Source organism: Triturus cristatus, chromosome 12, assembly GCF_964204655.1.
Source record: "Triturus cristatus chromosome 12, aTriCri1.1, whole genome shotgun sequence".
NCBI lineage: Eukaryota > Metazoa > Chordata > Amphibia > Caudata > Salamandridae > Triturus > Triturus cristatus.
The window spans coordinates 861,238,052-861,259,929 of NC_140595.1; the positions used below are offsets into that span (position 1 = coordinate 861,238,052).

Sequence of the window (21,878 nt, forward strand, 5' to 3'; positions counted from 1 at the left end):
CGGGTGAAGTTCCCATTCGTGGATCTGCTGCGTTTGTCTGCTGAGCAGATCTGCCATGGTGTTTTGAACTCCTGGAACATGTTGGGCTAGGAGAAAGATTTTGTGTGGAATTGCCCATCTCCATATGCTCTGTGCTAGTTGAGAGAGCTGTGGAGTGTGTGCTGCCTTGTTTTTGAATGTAGTACATGGCCGTCATGTTGTCTGTGCGAATGACTGCTGTGCCTAAAATGTGTGTGTGAAGGGATTTTAGGGCTAGAAAGATTGCCAGTAACTCCAGATGGTTGATGTGGAGTAACTTTTGTTGCGGCGTCCATGTGCCCTGCACTGTGAGGTGTAATAGATGAGCTCCCCAGCCGGAGAGCGATGCTTCTGTCGTTAGGATTATTTGTGGAACCGGGTCCAGGAACGGTCGACCTCTGGAAAGATTTGTGGTGTTCCACCACTGCAGAGAGCGATGGGTGTGACCGTCTACCAACACCAGATCGGTCAGTTGCCCCTGGGCCTGGTTCCATTGGCGCGCTAAGCACTCTTGGAGTGGACGCATCTGGAGTCTTGCATGAGGCACTATGAAAATGCAAGAGGCCATCATCCCTATCAGTTGCATAAACACTCTTGCTGGGAGAGAGTGTTGAGGTATGAATCTTTGACGCAAAGCCTAAATGCTTGCAATCCTGGCAGGATTGGGGTAGGCTATGGCTTTTGAGGTGTCTATGGTGGCACCGAGGTATTGCTTTGTGTGGGATGGTATTAGCTGGGACTTTTGGTGGTTCACCGTGAAGCCTAGCTGGTGAAGTAGTTGGATTGTAGTGGCGGTGTGATGTACACATTGGTTGTAGGACGTGGCTTTTATTAGCCAGTCGTCCAAATATGGGAAGACGTGAATGTGCCGTCTTCTGAGGTGTGCCGCCACTACCACTAGGCACTTGGTGAATACCCTTGGTGCTGTTGTGACCCCGAATGGGAGCACCTTGAACTGGTAGTGTTGCCCGTCCACTACAAATCTGAGGTACTTTCTGTGACCATGGTGTACCGGAATGTGAAAGTATGCGTCTTTCAAGTCCAGTGTGGTAAGAAAGTCGTTCTGGGAGAGGAGCGGAAGTACCTGCTGAAGTGTTACCATGTGAAAATGGTCCGAATGTATGTATGTGTTTAGAGGCCGGAGATCTAAGATAGGTCGTAGAGTCTCGTCTCTTTTTGGTATCAGAAAATATAGGGAGTAGACCCCTAAATTTTGCTGATTGGCGGGGACTTGTTCTATCGCCTATTTTTGTAGAAGGGAGATAACCTCCTGTTTTAGTAACGTGGAATGTTCTTGTGACATTGGGCGTTGCCTGGGTGGAATGTTGGGGGGGGGGGGGGGGGTAGATGTCAATTCTAGACAGTACCCTGAACGAATAATTTGGTTCACCCATCTGTCTGATGTGATGGTCTCCCAGACGTGAAGGAAATTTTGTAGCCTGCCCCCGACCGGAGTGGGATGGTCTGGAGGGAGCAGGGGGAAGTCATTAGGTAGGCGGTGTGGCAGAGCGGGCGGTATTTGTTTTGCCTCTGCCTTTGTTATTGCCTCTATAGCCGCCTCTTTGATAACCCCTTGTGAAGGTGGATTGAGCAGGGGATTTGTAGGAAGTGGACGCGCTATCTGAGGAGTAGCCTCTGGCCGTGCCCCGAAAGGAAGAGCGGCGAAAGGAGCGTCTAGGAGGGTGTGACTGCAGGGCTCCCATAGATTTTGCCGTATCTGTGTCCTTCATCTTCTCGAGGGCCTCATCTACCTTTGGGCCGAATAGATGTTCTTGATAAATTGGATGATTTAATATTGAGGCTTGTACCTCAGGTTTAAAGCCTGAAACTCTCAGCCAAGCATGGCGACGGAGGAGGACGCTAGTGTTAATGGCCCTGGAGGCTGTGTCTGCTGCGTCTAAGGCACAGCGTATAGAGGTGTTAGTTATGGTCTTACCCTCTTGAATTAATTCATTGGCCCTATTTTTGTATTTTTCTGGGAGATGGTGCATGATGGTTTCTAGTTCATCATAATGCGCTCTGTCGTATCTGGCCAATAGCGCTTGAGTGTTGGCGATACGCCATATATTGGCTGCCTGTGACGCAGTGCGCTTTCCTGACACGTCCAGTAGCTTTGACTCTTTGTCAGGTGGTGGTGCTTCGCCTGACACCTGGGAGTTTGACCTCTTCCGTGCAGTGGAGACTACTAGGGAATCCAGTGGCGCTGGCCCTTTGATATAGGCAGGATCTGTGGGGGCAGCTTTATACTTTTTCTCTATGTGTGGGTTAATGACCCTAGCCCTGACTGGGTCTTTAAAAACCTCTGGTGCATGTTTTATTACCCCCTTGAGCATAGGTAGTATAGAAGTAGACCTATGTGCGGTATCAAAGGTGTCGAGGAGGAAATCTTCCTCTACCGGGTCAGTGTGTAGCTCTACCCCGTGATAATGTGCCACCCTCTGAAGTATGTGGTGAAAACCTAATGAGTCTTCTGGTGGAGATGGCCTGGATGAATAAAGGTCATCTTGTGGGACATCTGGATGTATGGGTTATTAGAATTGTCCCATGGGTCTGGGGATCCTGTAGGGGTGGGGTCTTGTGGCACATCCCCTGGATCGTAGTATGGGTCCCCCTGATCATCATGGTCTGGAGACGGGGTCGGAGAGCGATGAGGCGGGGGTGGAGAAGGCGGAGGGGGAGAGGGTGGAGGAGGTGGGGAAGGCACTCTGAAAGGGGAGGTAGCACAGTCTTTCCTCTTTGGAGGTGGAGGCGGAGCCGGTTTGTCCAAATGTCTCTTTTTAGAAGAAAGTGACAAATGTCCAGTTTTTGGATCCTTGGTAAGTGTCTTTTGCAAAGGATCCGGTGTAAACAGTTCCTGGGACAATGTTTGTTCGGTCAGCGCCGAAGGTTTCGGGGCCGATGGCTTTTTAGGCTTGTCCGTGCCGTGCTTTTTTGGAGCCTCCGATTTTTTGGTCGGTGCCGAGGTAGGCTTCGGCGCGGGAGTGTCGATGCCGAGGGCCTTATGATGTTTGGTCGGTACCGAAAGGCTGGGTTTCGACACCGAGGGCTTTGGTGCGGAGCTCGGTGTCGAGGTAGAGGCCGGTCTCTTTTTCAGTGCCGAAGTGTGTTTATCGGCACCGCTGGCAGGCTGGCTCGGGCCCGAGCCGCCGGAAGGCTTATTAGGCTTCTTCACCGGGCCCAAAGGTGGGGTGTTCGAAGCAGTGTCTTTGGTCTTGCCTAGGCCCGGAGGCGAAGGTGTGACCGAAGCCTTTTTGGGTGTCGGCGCGGGTGTGGGAGGGGGTATATTACTCACGACACTCTGAGCCGGGGTGATGTCCTCCACATCCGAATCGTCGGCTTCGGAAGCACTGACGAGGTCCTCTTCGGTGTGCTGCTGTCCCGGAGCTTCGACGTCGTCCCTGAAGATGTCGACTGGAACGGAGGTCGAGGAGTGCGCCATGTTCCGTCTGGCCCTTCAATCTCGAATAGTCTTTTTCGATCTAAAAGACTTGCAGGCGGGACAGTCTCGAGCCTCGTGTTCAGGAGAGAGGCAGAGGTTGCACACCTCATGAAGATCGGTGTGGGGGAATTTGGACCCACATCGAGGGCACTTCTTTAATGGAGTTCTTTCCATCAGCCGGGACCGGAGCTTGGATAGGCCCGAAGGCCGCCGTCGACGACTGGAATCGAAGGTGTGTCGAAGAGAAGGTGATTGAGGAGATCAGGATCTGAACAATACCGCGATGAGCGAGGATTTCGCTTCGATCGTCGAACTGGAAATGTTCGGAACCGGAGCGCGAAGTATTACATCCAAACCCGATGGCGGAAAAAAACAATCTGAGGATGGAGCCGAAGCCCATGCGCAATACGGACCAAGGGAGGAGTCACCGACCTCGTGACTTCCAAAGACTTTCCAAGAGGAAAAACAAACTGCAAACATCCGGGCCCAACACCAGATGGCGATCTATGCAAAAGTGTGTAATCTGCAGCTCATATGCCTCGAACATGTGGTTTCAGAGTGCACACATGTCCTACATCACCACAACAGCCACCAAGCACATGTACAGAGATTTTGAAATTAATTCATTTGGGGAGAATATGACATCTATATGTCAAGATGAATTTTGATTGTGGTTGGAGCTGCATTCTGGTCGGTAACACCAACAGAAGACTACAAAGTGTTTAAATCTTTGGACTAATTTCAGCCAGAATTACTGTAAGATGTGTTTCTAAATTTCTGTGGTGAGGTTTTCATCTAGGTGCTGTTGTGGTCAGACTGAAAAGCGTAGACAAATACGCCTGACCAGACCATCAAAAGCGCATTCCCAATGACCCTTGATGGCGTTCCCTGCTTGCGTAAAAGTGGCATGTCCTGTTCTCTGGAGTGGCGAACAGGTCTATGGACGGAGTAACCCAACGATTGAAAACCTTCGAGAGTGGTTTGATCCAACTCCCACTCTTGACAGACCGACTTCAGATGACTCAACGTATCTGCTGTTGTGTTGAGGGTACCCGGTAGATGTTCTGCCGAAAGAGCGATTTGGTGATGAATCGCCCACTCCCAAATCTCTTGGGCCTCTTTGGAGAGCAACTGAGATCGTGTTCCACCCTGTTTGTTAACATAGTGCATAGCCGTCGTGTTGTCTGTACGGACTAGGACAGTTGAATTCCGTATTCGTGGAAGGAAAGCCTGTAACGCCAGCCGAATTGCCTTGAGCTCCTGAAGGTTGATGTGGAGAACGCGTTGTTCGGGCATCCAGTGGCCGCTCACTTGAAGGTCTTGATTATCTTGTCGTCGAACGATCCCTCTGCTTGGCGCCACTGCATGTCTAGTTGCTCTTGGAGCGGACGCATACAAAGTATGCAATGCGGAATTAATAGAATGCAAGATGAGATCGATCCTAGAAGAGATTTGTATAGGCAAACAGACAGAGACCGTCTTGTTTGTAAACGACGGGGAGAGGAAATTAATCTGTCCTGTCTTTCCTCTGATGGAAAAGCCTTGCAAGAAGCTGTGTCCAGAATGGCCCCCAGAAATGTGGCCGAGCTGGAAGGATAGAGGACTGATTTGTCTTGGTTCAGCTGAAGTCCCAGATGTTGGAAAAGTTGAATGCAACTTTCGACTGCCTTTATAGTTGCCTGAGACGATGGAGCATTCACCAACCAGTCGTCTAGGTAAGGGAAAACTTATATTGATTGTTTTCTGAAAAACGCTGTAACTGGTGCCAACACCTTCGTGAATATCCGTGCCGCGGATCTGAGTCCGAAAGGCAGGACCTTAAATTGAAAGTGGCTCTTGGCTACTGTAAAGCGTAGAAACCTCCTGTGGGCTGGGTGAAAAGGAACATGGAAGTATACGTCCTCGAGATCTAGAGTGGCCATGTAATCGCCTGGATTGAGAAGCTTCAAAATGCCCTGTAGGGATACCATCCGAAACTATAATTTTATGAGATAGGTGTTGAGCTCCCTCAGGTCTAAAATTGGAAACCACTTTTCTACTGTCTTGCGAACGAGAAAGAACCGGGAATAGAATCCTTCGCCTCGTTGGGACAGAGGCACCAGTTCTATTCCTCTTTTGAGAAGCAGTTGGTGAGCTTCTAGACGTAGAAGGTGTAGATGTTTGGATTCGGTGACGCGAGGGGCTATGGATGGTGGAAGGTGTTGAAACTCCAGCGTGTGGCCAAACCGGATGATACTGAGGACCCACCGATCCGATGTGATGATCTCCCAGTTGTGAAGGTATTGTGATATCCTGCACCCCACTGGTGTTACAGGGGGCGAAGGAACAGTAGACAGAGCCTGAACGCCGCTATTGGCGTTTAGAAGAATCTCTTCCCTGACGTCCCTGTCGTCCTCTTGAAGGCTGGCGAGAGAAAGACGACGATTGGCCCTGGCGCTGAGAATACTGGGGTCTGTAAGATTGCGATTGCTGTGAATAGGAGGAATAGCGCTGCTGTTGATAACCACCTTTGTACGAAGAAAAACCTCTCCCTCTTGCCCCACGGAAAGGTACTTTGCGGTAATGCAAGGTCCCAAGGGACCTTGCCGTATGTGTGTCCTTTTTAATATCCTGAAGGCATCGTCCACATGCTTACCAAAAAGCATTTCTCCATCAAACGGTAGGTCTAGGATTTTATTTTGAACCTCCGGGCGAAACCAGGTGGCCCGAAGCCAACCATGTCTTCTAAGGACTGCCGCACCAGCCAAAGCGCGAAAAGCCGTGGTAGCAATGTCCATTGCGCAATCTATGATCTCTGAAGGAAGAACGCTCTCCTTCCTCCAGAATCTTCCTTGCGTCAGCCTTAGATTCATCTGGTAGCTGGTCAATGTATGGAGATAAATCGCACCACATTTGGCGATCATATCGTCCCAGAATTGCTAAGGTGTTTGCTGACCCGACAAGAAGGCTGGACATAGAAGAGAATCTCTTTCCCACATTGTCTAGTCGCCTACCCTCCTTATCCGGTGGTGTGGTAAGGGCGCCGACGGATTCCTTGACTTTCTTTAGGCTGCTTGAGATATAACAGAATCCGGCTTCGGTTGGCCAACCAGACAAGCGGGACCATCAGCAGGAGCCTTATATTTCTTCTCCAGCCGAGGAAGAACAGGGATGACTGTAGCTGGAGACTGCATTACCTTAATCCCCTCACTCCATACATGTGCCACAATCGGAATAGAATGGACAGACTTTTTGAAGGGTTCTTTAAAGTCATAAAGAAAGCATTCCGATTGTACAGAAGGTATGGGAAGGTAAAACAGTTTGGAAGCCCTTTCCATGAGGTTATGGAAACCTCCAATGTCCTCTGGAGGAGAATCCACAGGATCCGGCGACGGTGAAGTGTGACCTATTGTTTCAAGTCTGCAGCAATACAGTCCCCAGTGCCAGATCCCTTTCACTAAAACTATACAATTGTTCCTCAATTAGCAATACCTTTAGCACCTCCTCTAAGTACCCAGTAAATGCTACACCTGGTTTCTAGGGCAAGAAAGCTAAGGATGGCCCCTAAGGGCTGCAGCATGTATTGTGCCACTCTAAAGGACCCCTCAGGACCATCATGCAAACTGCCACTGCATGCTGCGTGACATTGTGCAGAGATGAGTGAAGACATGACATGGCACCCCACCTGTGTGCCATGCCTGCAGACACTGCATGTAGTATAGGTAAGTCACCCCTACAAAAGGCGTTATAACCCTCAGGCAGGGTGTACTGTACTACACTTGTGGACGTATCTGCATGAGCAGATGTGCCCCTATGATTTCTAAGTCGATTCTTCGATAATACAAGTGAAAAGGAAAGACATTTTAAGTGCATGTGCTGGACACTGGGAATAACGAGTTCCCCAGTTACATAATGGCTTCATTGAAACTAGAGAAGTTTGGTATCAAACATCTCGTATTACTAAGGCCACACTGATTCCAGAGATGGATTTATTAATACATGCACCCAGAGGGCACCTTAGAGGTGCCACCTGAAAACCAACCGACTACTAGCGTGCCTCCACAGACACGTTTCTGACCCCCAGCAGGTGAAAGCCCACACTCCATGAGGGCAAAAACAATGCCTGCTCCGGCCGGAAGTCTTGTCACCTCCTCCAAGCAGGAGGGCTAAGTAATCAGCATATCAATGCCGGAGGCTTCAAAGGCCTCTGCCACCTTCAATATGCAAACCAATGCTTCCAAAGACAGGGGAAATGCCACCCCCTGCCCTGGGGCCATTTGGCACCAGGACAGATGGGAAAAATAGCTAGTCAGGAGGCATGATCCCCCATCCGGCTAGTTCCACCCTTAAGGCAGGCTACCTGATGTGAACACAAAACTAGGAATTTCCCCACTTTGTTTTTTTTTTGTTGTTTTTTTTGTAAAACATTTTTATTGGCATTTATAAACAGTTACACACATAAGCACAGATGATATCGCTATTGTCATATAGGCTTACATAGCATGAGCGCCCATTCGCATCCCTTTCGGTCCCTCAATCTCGTGGGCCCACGGGCTTCTCGCCTCTACTCTGAATTGGGCTGCAGGCATGTGTCCGGGATCTACATCTGGGCATGCCCTACTGGAGCGCACGGTAGTCGCCGCGCCACAAGGGGGCCGTGCAGTGTGATTAATCCCCTGTGAGGTGTATCATAGAGGCTATAGGGCTGCAGCCACTAACTAACCGTCAACTAACTGGGGATAGATAAACTAGGGAAAAAGGGTGCAGTATGTCGCGGACCATGAATAATTGTAGCTATGCACCTGAGAGCTGGACCATCGTATGGGACAAAGTCGGGGTGGTCGCGGATGCGGGGGAGGAAGGGGAGTCAGGGGAGGCGGGAGCACCGATCACTGCCCATATGGGACATGGCGGTGGAACCTGTGGTGTCTACCTCTGCGAGCCACCGGGCGCTTGGGCTGCTTGTGCATTTCCCCGGGGTGGGCTCCGGATTCGTGGGCGCCCCCGGGAGGTCAATCATTCTTTGACCCGCCACAGCTGCTGTTTCTTGCGCGAAAGCGTACATTAGCATGGCCCATGACAGAGAGATCGGGTGTTTGCGCATCCCCCGGGCCTCCTCTGTTCTGAGTGTTGTTTCCTCTGCCTTGCCCCACTTCTTGACTGCACCCACCCATGCCGCTAGGGGGGGCCCTCCTGGCGTCTTCCAATGCATAGCGATGCATCGTTTGGCTAGGAGAAACACCAGGAAGGCATACCGCCTTTCTACCTTCTTTTGTTTATGTCGCCCATGGATGCCCAGTGCACACGCCTCCCATGTGTCCAGGTCCTGTAACCCCGTAACCGTTTTAAGGGCAGTATGGATCGTGTGCCAGTAACTATAAAGCGTCGGGCAATCCCTAAACATGTGCTTAAACGAGGCAGCGCGCTCCAGGCATCTGGGGCAAGCGAACACACCGTCAGGGAAATATTTCTGTAGCTTTTCGGGGGTGAGATACGCCCTGTGTAGGATATGCAGCTGTATGTTCTTAAACCGGTAATTGCGGGACACTCTTTTAGTGTATTCAAGGGCCCTGGTCCATTCCCTATCGTGTAGAGGCCTTTGGAAGTCATTTTCCAAGTGTTCTCTGAGGGGTGCCAGCGTAGGACTCCGCAGGGTCCGTACAGCTTTATAGATCCAAGTGACGAGATGGCGTCCTGGCCCCATCTGCAGTAGCGCATGGATGAACGGGTGCGTGGGGGGTTCCGTGTCGATCACACGCCACTGCCTGCGGCAGTCCGTGAGAAGTTGCCTATGCCTTAGGAACTGCCCCCTGGGAAGCGCGAAGTCCCCGACCAGTGCATCAAAGGTCTGCAAGCTTCCCCCGGAGAACAGCATACCCACCTCCGTCACAGCATGATCCGTCCACACCTGCAGCATTCGCTCCGTGTAATGCGCCCGACCCCTGGGGAGCCCCACCAACAGCAGCAGCGGAGAGTACAGGGGAGTATCCCGACTAAGTCGTTGGACACGCGCCAGACAGGCGTGCGCGGTCATGACCCGGAGGGGCCGGGATAGCGGCGGTGTTGCACCTGGCAGCAGCATGAGATGGACAGTGGAGGTTTGAATCCGCCCCGCCTCAGTGATCAGCTCCTCTTGTGCCCGGCCTGCCGTCCAACGTGACACCCACTGTAATTGGGCGGCAAGAAAATACGCCTCGAATGAGGGAGCCGCTAACCCACTCTGGTCAAGGGGTAATTGCAATTTTGCCAGGGCTATACGCCGGCGGCCGTTGCCCCATATGAGGGTCCCAAGCAGGGTATCCAGCTCACGGAACAGGGATCGCGGGGGGACCACCGGAAGATTGGAGAAGAGATACAGCAGGCGCGGGACCAGGATCATTTTTGCGACGGCTATCTTTCCCGTGACAGCCAAGTGGAGACCCTTCCAGAAATGGACCAAGGATCGGATGCTACCCATCAATGTGCGGTAATTCCCCTCATAGATATCTTGCGGCGTATGATATAATTTAACGCCTAGGTATCGAACCGCTTGGGGGCTCCACGAGATATCGACGTCCCCTATCCGTATCGGACATTGGAGCACGACTTGTGTTAAGGGATAGACAGTGGACTTGGCCCAGTTCACCCTAAGGCCCGTCACCTCCGCAAAATCATGCAGGATGCGTGATATAGGGGTCAAATCGGCCGTAATATCCCGGACATATATGAGTACGTCATCAGCGTACAGTGATACTGCGTGGGTAGAATCACCTATCGGGATGCCCCACTCCTCACCCACCCCACGCAACAGGGTCGCCAGCGGCTCCATCGCCAACGCGAAGAGCAGGGGGGAAGAGCGGACATCCCTGCCTGGTACCACGTCGGATCGGGAAGGAGTCCGAGATGAGGGGGCCTATACGTACTCTGGAACTGGGCGCGGAGTAGCTGAGCCGAGTGTAGGCCTGCAGTTTGGGCCCCAAGCCCATGCGTTGCAGGACCTGAAACAGATAGGCCCATGAGAGCGTGTCAAACGCTTTTTCGAGGTCCAGCACCAGACACGCTGCCCGGGGGAACCGTTCTCGCACCTGGTCCTGCACATGGAACAACCGTCGGATATTATAAGAGGTGTGCCTACCAGGCACGAATCCGCTCTGATCCGGGTGGATACGCCTCGGGAGGATCGTGGTGTACCTGTCTGCCAGGGCCTTCCCATAAATTTTGTAATCCGCTGACAGTAGGGTTATGGGTCGGTAGGAGCCAAGCTGATGCGGGTCTCTATCTGGTTTAAAAAGGGAGACTATTACGGATTCACGCATGGATTGAGGTAGGACCCCCGTATCTAGAGCTGCCTGGAACTGTGATTCTAGTTGAGGGACTAGCTGGGACGCAAAGGCCTGGTAAAATTCAAGTGGGAAGCCATCCAGGCCGGGGGCCTTGTGGGTGGCTAGCGCCTTCATAGCGTGCCGAATCTCGGCCGCCTTGAGAGGGCGATCTAGGTCTAGACGTGTGTCATGGTCTATGCGGGGAAGCCGAATACGATCCAGGATCTCAGCCAGGACTTCATCCGATACCGGGGGATGGGGGCTAGTGTACAAGTGCGTGTAATGCTCTTGAAAGGCCTTGAGTATCTGACCCTGCGAATACACCAGGGTGCCCTGGGCGTCACGAATGGCCGTGACGGTCGGGAGGCTCGAATCCTGCTTAATGAGCCACGCCAATAGTGTGCCCGCTCGGTCGCCTTCTTTGTGGGCCCTAGCAGCGCACGCCGCGAAATTATACCGGCGCATGCTTGCCAGCGCTGCTGAGTAAGCAGTTTCGGCACTAGCCATCTCGGCCGGTGTGGCTGTAGCTGGATCAGTCTCCTTAGTAAGCGCGGACAGTGCCCTTTCCGCCCGCTGAATGTCCCCCTCCAGAACCCGCCGGACCCCGGCGATATGACCTTAAAAGCATTCCATTCCAACGCTCGCGTACTGGCCGTGCCTGTGTTCTCCCGGAAATAATGACTAATGTGATCCGCCAAGGTTTGTCGGAAGACCGGGTCTTCAAGGCTGTCCCTAGGGAGGCGCCAAGCAGGGACAGCGGGATGCGGCGGGCGCCATTGCAGTGTTATCGTGTGGGCGTCATGATCTGATATAGTTCTACCTAAATAGTCAGCGTCTAGAACGGTAGAGAGGATGGTGGTGGAACAGAGGAAACAGTCCAGACGCACTCTGAGATCATGCGGTCTGGAGTGGAACGAAAAAAGTTTAGCGGTTGGGTTCCGAGTCCGCCAAGCATCCACCAGAGACCAATGGCGCATCCAGGTTGTGAACCGTTTTGCCTGCATTACAATGGGGAATGTTGGAAGGGGCGGGTGGGATCTGTCTAAGGTTATGTCTTGTACGCAGTTGTAATCGCCCCCCAAGATCCACGGCACCCGGGTGTATGTGCTTAAGGGGTTGGATAGCGTGTCCCAGAATTTGGTTTGATCAATGTTCGGCCCATAGATGCTGCCTAGTAAAACCGTCTGGCCATCTAACCGACCGAGTAATAGGGCGTATCGACCCTCCGGGTCTATTGTATGTGATAATTCTTGAAAGGGGACTCCCGGGCGCACCCATATGAGGGCACCTTGAGCGAATGCTGAATAAGTTGTGGCATATATGGTTCCCCGCCAGCGTCTACGCAATTTCGTCACCTCTCCTGCCGTAAGGTGCGTCTCCTGCAGGAATGCAATTTGTGCCTGGTGACGCTCGATGTATGCGTATATGGAGTATCGCTTGCGCGCCGTATGCATACCTCGCACATTCAGTGTAAGAATTGTTATTTTACCGGCGTGTGCCATCAGTGCGTGTGTCTAGCGCATGTCGCAGGACGAGTCAGCCGGGTCCCCCAGGGACACCCGGTCCTGATCCAACCACCCCGCACCCGCGATTCCAGCGCATCAGTGCAGCAGCGCAGCGGCTTGTGGATTGGGACATAGTGCAGAAGGTGTGCGTGGGAAGGGAAGGGGAAACTGGGGTGATGCGAATGCAACTTGCCCCAACGCGGGGGACATATTGCCAAGTGCGATATGTCCAAACTGACTCCCGAATTGCACGAGAGCATTAACCTATTATTGAAGGGGGGGGGTCGGCTTGCGTCTGCTGAGGGCTCAACGTGTGGGCTATGCGCGTTATCTATGGCTAGCCACTGGTCAATCTAAGCGCTTCGGGGGATGAGGATGCCCGAGGCAGCGGGGAGAACGCCAAGAGCGCTGGGCCGGCAATTTTACGGGGCAGAGATTATTTCCCCATTCTGTGAGTGTACGGCACGCTATGAGGAGCCAGTCATATCAGGTCGTCCGCCGTTCGCGGGGTGACCGAAGGCAGAGCCCCCGAGTCCACTCCAGACTGTGTCGCCTCGCTGTCCTCTTCCTCCTCTGACGTGAAGACATGGGGGGAGCGCTCTAAGTCCGTTGCCGGGGAAGCCGGGCAAAGGCCCCCCGCTGCTCCTGGACTATCTGCTCCAAGTCCGGGACCCCAAAGTGTGTGACGGCCCCGCAGGGGTACCTGGGCGGTGTCGTCTCCGCGAGCGCTGCCTCCTGGGCTCCCCAACGCTCTCGCGTTGTTCCTGAGGGCGCCCAGTCCGCCGGCCCAGAGTACAGTTCTGGTCTACCCAGTCGTGCGCCTCCTCAGATGTTGTAAAGAAGTGGGTAACACTGCCGTGGATGATCTTCAGGCGGGCCGGGAACAGGAGAGAGTATTGTATTTTTTCTTCCCTTAGGCACCGTTTCACCTCCAGAAAGGACGCCCTTTGGCGTTGGACTGCACGTGAGTAGTCTGGAAAGATCATGATAGTTTTATTCTCGACTCGGAGCGGGCCTGCCTGTCGTGCCGCCCGAAGTACCGCATCCCGGTCCCTGAAGTGTAGGAATTTGGCCAGCATTGGGCGTGGCGGGGCTCCCGGCTGCGGCCGGCGAGCCGGAACGCGGTGCGCCCTCTCAACAGAGAAGTAGGCTGTGCGGTCGTCGCTAGGGGTGAACGATTTAGTCCAGGTTTCAATATACCCCACCGCATCAGCTCGTTCGATTCCTTCCGGCAGCCCGAGGACGCGAATGTTGCAGCGTCGCGACCGCCCCTCCAGATCATCGACGCGTTCTTCCATGGTGGACATGCGACCCATCAAAGCGTGCATCGTGTCCCGGTGCGTGTCCACCATAGGTTGGATGTCGGCGACCGCTTTTACGGTGGTCATCGCGGAGGAGACTGACGTCCGTAGTTAGGGCGCCCAGCTGATGCTCTAGGGAGAGTCGCGACTGCTCAATCGCCACCAGGACCTGATCCAGTTTGGTCGACAAGGATGGCTCCCCACTCGATCCTGCGGCCACTGGGGCCCCTCCACGCGAACCGGCCAGGACTCCTGATGCTGCCCCGGGGGTCGACATTACTGCCCTAGACTTGCCCATGACGTCCACTGGGAGGGCCCCCAGCGGGCGCTGTATCAGAGCAGGATGTGATCGTGACCGGCCCGGGCCCTCCAGCTCTCCGCCGCGACGCCTCCTCACCAGTCACTGCCGCTGGGCCGTATCGCCTGTGGGGCAGGCGGGGTTGCAGAGGGTAGAGCGGCCGTTCGAGCGGCGGAGGTCACCGGCCTCGCCCGCCCACCAGGACGTCGCCAGTCCCCCTTGTCGGCGGCAAGGTCCCCTCTCTTCGTGTCCCCAGGACAGACTCCTCCGCTGGGTCGGCTATGCCCCTTCAGGGAGACTGAGCCAGTGTCAGTGCCTCACAGGGCTCTCGCCGCCTCCCCCGTACTCCAGACAAACTCTTGGGGGCCGCCGCCGTGTAAGCGATGCCTGGGTAGCACCTCCGGGTCCTAGAAACTGATGCGCGGCACCCCAAGGCCTCACCGATCCTCGGCTCGGGGCGCTACACCGGGGTGTCACAGGCCGCCATGTTAAGGTCAGGCAAACGTCCCCGCAGCCACCGGAGGCCTCCTCACGCTGGAGTCACCCCCCCCCCCCGGCGCCGCACTCAGTCTTATGCACCACTGCGTGGGCCCACCTGCACCTTGGCCGCCGCAGTGTGTCTGCCTTTTAGTCTCCTGCAGTTCGCCGCACAGCCTTGCCGGCCGACAGTGGTGACTGCCCTCTCAGGCCGACGCCGGCAGCCGCGACACCCCTCTCCGGGTCTCTTCTCAGCGCGCCTCTGCTCCGTAGGGGCCCCGGCGTGTCTCAAATGTCCCCCACACGAGGGGGGGAGGAGGGGGGCTCACCGGCACTCACGGAACGTTGGTACCCGTGGTCCGCTACTGTATTGCCCCCCCCTCTGTGCAATCCACTCCTGGGGCAACCGGACAATCCCCGCGGAGGCGCGGGATCACCACCTCCGGCGCTCCGACATCTGGCCCATAGTTTTTCATCGGTTGCGGCGGGGCCGGGCGGGCACCATTTTACGATCGGCGCCTCCTCTTCATATCGATCCCAGCATTCGTCGGTTTCCTGACACCCTGGGTCTGGGCCACCACCTGGTCGCCAGCACCGGACTCCCCGCGCCTCAGGGCAGTTCCAGATGTTAGTGAGGTTCCTCCAGACTCAACGAGAGCAGGCGAGGTGAAAGCCCGATCTCGGAGCCTCAGCAAGACGCGCCCGTCTCGGCGGCCATCTTAGCCACGCCCCCCCCTTCCCCACCTTGGTTTTGGCGGAATTTGGCTCACTGCGTCAGGGTTATGGCCACTTCCCACAGGAAGATGTCATATAGAGAGTGTGGACACCCTAAAGGTAAGTAGCCCATTGATTACTACCGGACACGCCCCATAATGCCCCTAAATTGAGTATGTAGGAGGCACCCCTGATACCAGAACTCAGATTCAACGGATCCAGAAGAAGAGGACAAAGAAGAGCCGTGAGACAATAAGAACTGAGGAGTGCTGTGAACTTCTGGTACTAAACCCTGCCTGCCTGCACCAGACTTGACAATCATGACCGAGTAACTCGCCCTGCAGCTGAGCAACTACCAAGAACCCCGGTAGACTACCAGCCCTTCAGATATTGCCAGCAATCACTCTTGGAATAAAGGAGGTACTCCCCTGCAGTCCACAGGCACTGAAGAAGCAGAGCCCAGTTTACAGTGTTGCCGATCCCCAGCCAGCTGATGCAGCAGCCTCCCCATGAAGAGGTACCTGTGCGCCTGAAGGTCAGATATGTCCCCCACTGAGAGAGAGAACACTAGGATCAACCAAAGCCGCACAGGACCAATAACCAGGGTACAGGACCCCGTGCAGAAGCCAAGGCCTGTTCAAGCCCAGTCGGGACTCTAACAGCACCAAGACTGTGCAGCCATCGAGGGACGTCAGCACTGCAGAGACCCACTGTAGGAAGCTGGCTCTCTATATAACATACCAAAACGAGGTATATTGTGTACAGACTGAAGGTATTCCTTATGAGTGGACAGGGGCTTGCTTTAGCAATCCCAAGGTGCTCTTCTAGGGGGTAGGGAGGTCCAGCAGCCTCGTTCTTATCAAAGAGGAATGTTAGACATTTGCTGTATACACACAGTCAATAAGTGATACACACACACACAATAAGGAGATCCACACCAATATAGACAAATAGCACATAGTTTTACATGATGTTTGACACTAAGAACTTCGGTATTGGATAAGTATTTTTTAAGTAAGCAGTTTATAAGAAAAAAGGAAAATACACTTCTCTCTAATGCGGTAATGTTATCCTATGGAAAACACATACATATACTGCATAGAGGTACTTAGCAGCAACTTACAGGACCAATCTTCTGGAGTTAATGTGCGTATGGGGCATGGTCCCAGGCACCACCAACAGGTCACCTCAGGCGGCACTGGGGCAGTCGGGTGCAGAGGTGTGTTACAGCGTCAGGTGCCCCATTCACTTCAGTCGGGATCAGTCCAGTTGGGAAGATGCTGCAATAAAGGACAGCGGGGCCAGTCCAGGGGAACCAACGGAGAAGGTGAGTCCTCGAGGGTCTTGACCACGCAGGGACGCTGCTGGCTCACTGGAAATTGGGCTAGGGGGCTCGTTGCAAGGTTGTCTTCTCTGGCGGGGTCGAGCTACAGAAGGCTCTCGCTGTCTTTGGTTCCAGCATAGAAAAGGCTCCAGGCGGCGACTGGGGGATCCGTCTGCAAAACCCATGGTGAGGTTCAGCTCTGGAGGGCCTCACGACCTCATTGGCACCATTGCCTCCCTTCGACTTGGGCTGGGGCGCATGGGTGCAGTGGTGCTTTTCGGTGATGGGTTTTAAAGGTCGGGCTCTCATGGTTCTTCCTTGATGCCTACAGGATGCAGAGGAGTAACTCCACTACTCCACAGGAGATGCTCTTTGTTCCTAGAAGTGCTGGCAGTCCTCCCAGGCTTTTGGAGTCAGAGCAGCTGTAAGACGAGTCGACTCTGGTGCAATTGTCTGGGACAGCAGACAGGCCAGCAGTCAGCAAGCTAGTTACTGCTCCTCAGTTCTTGCTTTTTGCAGCTTTTCGGTGTCCTTCTTCTTAGGCCAGTAGAATCTGCTTTTCTGTTGTCAGAGGCACCCCTAAAACTAGATTTAGCCACTTCGCAGTGGCAGGAATTCCCCCGCGATGCTGAATAATTCCACGCGTGCGCGGTCTGGACACGGCGTCCTCCGCTCACGCCCACCGTGACGTCAGACGGCCGGGGGGCGTCCGACGCATGGAAGAGATTAGAGGTGTTAAGGAGAGGGAAGGGTGGTAGCCAATGAGCTACTAACCCTTGGGGTTACGACACCCCCTATATGACCACTTCCTGAGGGAAATGGGCACAACCCTGTCCCAGATTTCCTAATTCTGCCATCACCAAGATGGCAGCATTTTCCTAAAGGGGGGCACATTAGGCACCTCACCTTAGAGGTGTGACTGGCCTGGTAGTGCCCCACGCCTCCTGGCTTATCTAATTTGCCACCGGTCTGGGTGCCAAATGGCCTTAAGGCAGGGGGTTTGCCTCTACCAGGTCTGGGGTCACATATCAACGGTGGCAGAGGCCTTTCAAGCCTCCAGCCTTAATATGCTGATTATTTAGCCATCCTGCTTATAGGAGATGACAACACCTATGGCCAGAGCAGGCATTGTTTCTGCACTCAGAGCGTCGGCTCTCACCTGCAGGGAGCCAGAAACCTGTCTGTGGTGGAAGGGTGATCTACACCAGTCAGCCAGCATACTAGAGGCTGGTAGGTTTTCATGGGGCACCTGTGTTTATTTATTCATTTAGCGTTTTATATAGCGTGAACTTGACCCGAAGGTATCAGAGCGCTTTACACGAGTACCACTTGTGTTACACAAGGACACATTTGTTTTTGTTAGGCACAGGGAGATGAATTGATTTGCACAGAATCACAGGAGGTTGAGTGTCATTGTCGAGACTCAAACCCAGTTCCCCAGATTTGAGATTGGGAGCCCTAGCCGTTAGACCACATCCTCTCCCCAGCTTTATTTCACATAATCTGTAACAAGCCAAGGAGGGTAGCAGGCTATACAGGCAATTACATGAACATGAAGCACAACATATGGAGATGATCACAGCAAGACATGGGGTTCTAGAGATTCAACAAAGAATAACAGTGGTTAAAGCTATGATCAATCATGCAGGGAATCTGGCGGAAACGTTTCAGACATACAAAGCAGAAAGATAGGAGTATGGTCAGACTGTGGGTTGATTACTGGCCCTCTGCACATGGCAACGGGATGTGGACCGGGGTATTGACAGCATTGAAAAGAGTGAAGGTAGTCTAGTCACAGAACTGGCTAGTATCGTTTAAAGTGTTTGAGGATTATTATAGGGAATTATATCAGGCGGATAGTGTTCCCTCGTTGGCTCAGAGAGGAGGCTTTCTGGAGGAAGTAAAAAACGATTCTCCAGATACTGAAGAGGTTAAGGCACTACAATCAGAAACTAAGTTGGAGGAAGTCGCTAATGCTCTAGATGCACTGGCCTGGGGTAAATCTGCAGGTCCCAACAAAATAGATCTGAAGTTCTACAAGGTATTCTTCTTAGAACTGCCCAATGATCTGCTAGAAATGCTCCTTGGGGTTCAGCGGGATGGGATCCCACCAACCTCCTGGGAGGGGGGCCAATATAGGGATCTTTAGAAGAAAGGGATATGCCACCAGACAAGCTGAGCTCTTAATAGGCCTATTTCTTTGATCAATTCTGATGCCAAATTATATTCAAAGATGTATGCGATGCGTGTGTGGAGGGTCATAGCCAAGATGGCTTCACCCTACCAGCACTAGCTCACTCCAGGCAGAGGGACCACAGAACATGTTAGACGTGCTATCACATTATTCAATATTGCTGAGGTGACTGGGAACCCTATGGCTATGGTCCTCCTCGATGCATAGACGGCATCTGATAGAGTGTCCTGGAGATATTTCTGGGGAGTACTTAAGCATAAAGGGTTTGTTCCGGGGACTGGTTAAGGCTTTAAGGGCTATGTATTACTCCTCATCTGCTCAACTCCAGTTCATGGGAGTAGTATCGGGTAGTAAGTAACCCAGTATTTGTAAAGTGCAAACTAATGACCCGAAAGGGTCTCAAGGCGCTGGGGGCCGTCGGGGAGATTAAGTGAGCTACTTCCCAGAGTCACATGATGCTGAGCTGATCTGCCTCCAGCGCTGGGAATCGAACCATGAGCCCCATGCTCCGGAGGCAGCCGCCCTGGCCGCTGAGCCACACCTCTCCGTCTCGGCAAGATTGGGACAACTAAGGGTTCAAGGCAAGGAGGTCTCTGCTCCCCCATTAGGTTTGCTCTCTATATTGACTCTCTGGTGAATCAATAATTAAGGAGCCAGATCGTTAAACCAGTGAGGGTTAATGGTTACAAAACAAATGTTTTAGGATAAGCCGACAGCATAGCTGTGTTAACACCAGACCCCAAAATGAGTTAGCTGAAGTGGAAAAATTGGCAGAAAAATTTGGAACAATTTCAGGATACCTTCTTAATACAGATAAACACCAGATTGTGTGTTCCGACAATACCGGCATGCTAGATAACCTCGAGGTAGAGAATGCTGCTTATTCAGATATTAAAATCTCACCCAAGGTAGGCCCCATCTACAAGCTAATCTTGACCCGCTATTAGGGAAAGTCAGTAAAGACATGAGGTGGATCAATAAATTACACATCACCCTAGCTGGGAGAAGCAATGTATTAAAATGACAGTGTTCCCAAAAGTAAAACACAAGGAGATGATGGACGGAGTGCTCAATCAATCGATCAGGGTTTGTTAAGCGCGGCTACTCACCCATAAGGGTCTCAAGGCGCTGGCGTGGGGGGGGGGGGGGGGGGAGGGGTGGGGAGCAGCTCCGGTCCATCAAGGAGGGGGTCACCCCCAGTCACAGATCTGGGTTGAATCAATCATCGTTCTTTAGCTCGCTTCGCCATCTCAGTTCAGGCCCACCTATATGCAAATCAGTCTTGACCCTGTGCCTCATGCGAAAAGTCCAGCCCAAACCGCCAACCCACGTTTTCCCTGGACCAGAAATGAGCATCCGGGGACCGGTTTCGGGCTAACAGCCCTTATCAGGCAAGCTAACTTGAATCCAGTGCAAAGTGAGCAAGGGACCCACGTCGGGGCATACACTGCCAACTTAGGGCGAACAAAGCGATACCAAAGGGGATGATGGACGGAGCGCTTGAGCAAATCAAACACTCACCCCCAGTCAACTGATCTGAGTTTAATCCATCATCGTTCTTTAGCTCACTCCACCACCCCAGTTCAGACATGGCCATATGCAAATCAGTCTGACCCTGTGCCTCATGGGAACAGTCCAGCCTGAACTGCCAAGTCATATCGTCCCTGGACCGGAAACACGCATCTTGGGACCGGTTTCGGGTTCATAACCCTCATCAGCCAGGCTATCTTGAATCCAGTGGCAAAGTGAGCAAGGGACCCACGTCTGGGCATACCCTGCCAACTTAGGGCGAACAAAGTAAAACCAAAGGGGATGATGGACGGAGCGCTTGAGCAAATCAAACACTCACCCTCAGTCACAGATCTGGGTTGAATCCATCATCGTTCTTTAGCTCACTTCGCCACCCCAGTTCAGACACAGCTATATGCAAATCAGTCTGACCCTGTGCCTCATGGGAACAATCCAGGCGGAACTGCCAAGCCATGTCTTCCCTGGACCGGAAACAAGTAATAAATCAATGAATGACCAGTTGCAACATCGTAAAAATTTGCTAACATTAAACAAGTTACCCGAGTCAAGCTCGACGCCACCTTTCTCGATCTCTGCACCTGTGTGGTCAATGAAAATGGTTGCCGACTCTTCATCATTCTTTAGATGAATATCTGTATTAAGAAACCCTGCAAAACAAGGAAAATGTATTTTGGGGGAGGAATTTGTGAGTTTTTACAATTGCAATAATATAACAAAATATTAAATGAAAGTACTAAAGTAATACAAATAACATGCAATGGATTGGAGAAGGGTGTGCATCTGGTTCTGGCTTTATGTTATGTATGTGTGTAAATGTGATATTTGTGTAGCACACACCCAGACTAAAGGCAGAACAGCATTGCTATTTACACTTAACCAACCCACCAGAACAAACATGGTTGTATTTCCCCTCAACCTGCAATGATGCGCGTTAACACACTATTTACACAGATGATGTATTTACTCTAGATCACACACCAGTAGGGATGCAACATTTACCTGTCGTGCATTAATGCCTGGTGGATTTCTGAATAAGACATTTCATGACAAGAACGTGGAGGAGACCTACTGGAATCTCAGTCTTCACTTACCCAGGGAGTTAGCCACCCAGGCTCTTCACCTACAATCTATCAGATTAATGAAGAACCACTCTCAGTCACACTCATTAACAAATTATGTATAATAGCCTGAGAGTGGTGCACAGCCAAACTGCTCTGTGCGCAGTCTAGAAGTGTGGAGTGCGTAATTATATTAGATGGCCTCTTTACTAGGTACAACCTCCCTTTACTTAAGGAAATGAAGGCTGAAAATATGGTAGGTCTCAAATTTCATATTAATGACATAGCATCCATTTTGACTAAAATACCATGATATGAAACATTTAAACTAGAAAAAGAGGTTTAAATTAGGGCATAAGTAATATTGAATATGCCATCTTATCGGAGTAGTGTTTCGGATTTTATGCTGTGCATTGTTTTTTTTTAAATGATACTGGGGTCTGAGAATGTTACGGACAGTAATAGTGCACGGTACAAATTGGCTTAGGATACAAATCCATATTACTGTAGAGCAGGGTGGAGAGTGCCGTGTAAGAAGGGCAGTCGTACTTAGGGAATGAGGCGTAGACATTCACACCCTCTACTACTGGAGACAAATGGATGACCAGGAAAGAATAGGATGGGGTATAATATTAGATTTACCTTTTGTGCCAAATACAGCTTGTCAATGTGAAATTGCAGATTACAAGGGTCAATGTATTATTGACAAAGCGAGCGTTATGCCGTAAATGGCAGAACAG

At 52.3% G+C, this 21,878-nt stretch overlaps 1 protein-coding gene across 5 annotated transcripts in view; it reads right to left on the reverse strand.

The window, feature by feature from the left end:
• The window catches only part of LOC146783125 (uncharacterized), a 252,211-nt gene that overhangs the window by 94,514 nt on the left and 135,819 nt on the right, over nucleotides 1-21,878 (reverse strand). For all 5 annotated transcript variants that reach the window (XM_085638822.1, XM_085638820.1, XM_085638824.1 and 2 more), the window contains one exon: nucleotides 20,620-20,727. In XM_085638822.1, the coding sequence (XP_085494948.1) occupies nucleotides 20,620-20,727 (108 nt within the window). The remainder of the gene's footprint in view (nucleotides 1-20,619; nucleotides 20,728-21,878) is intronic.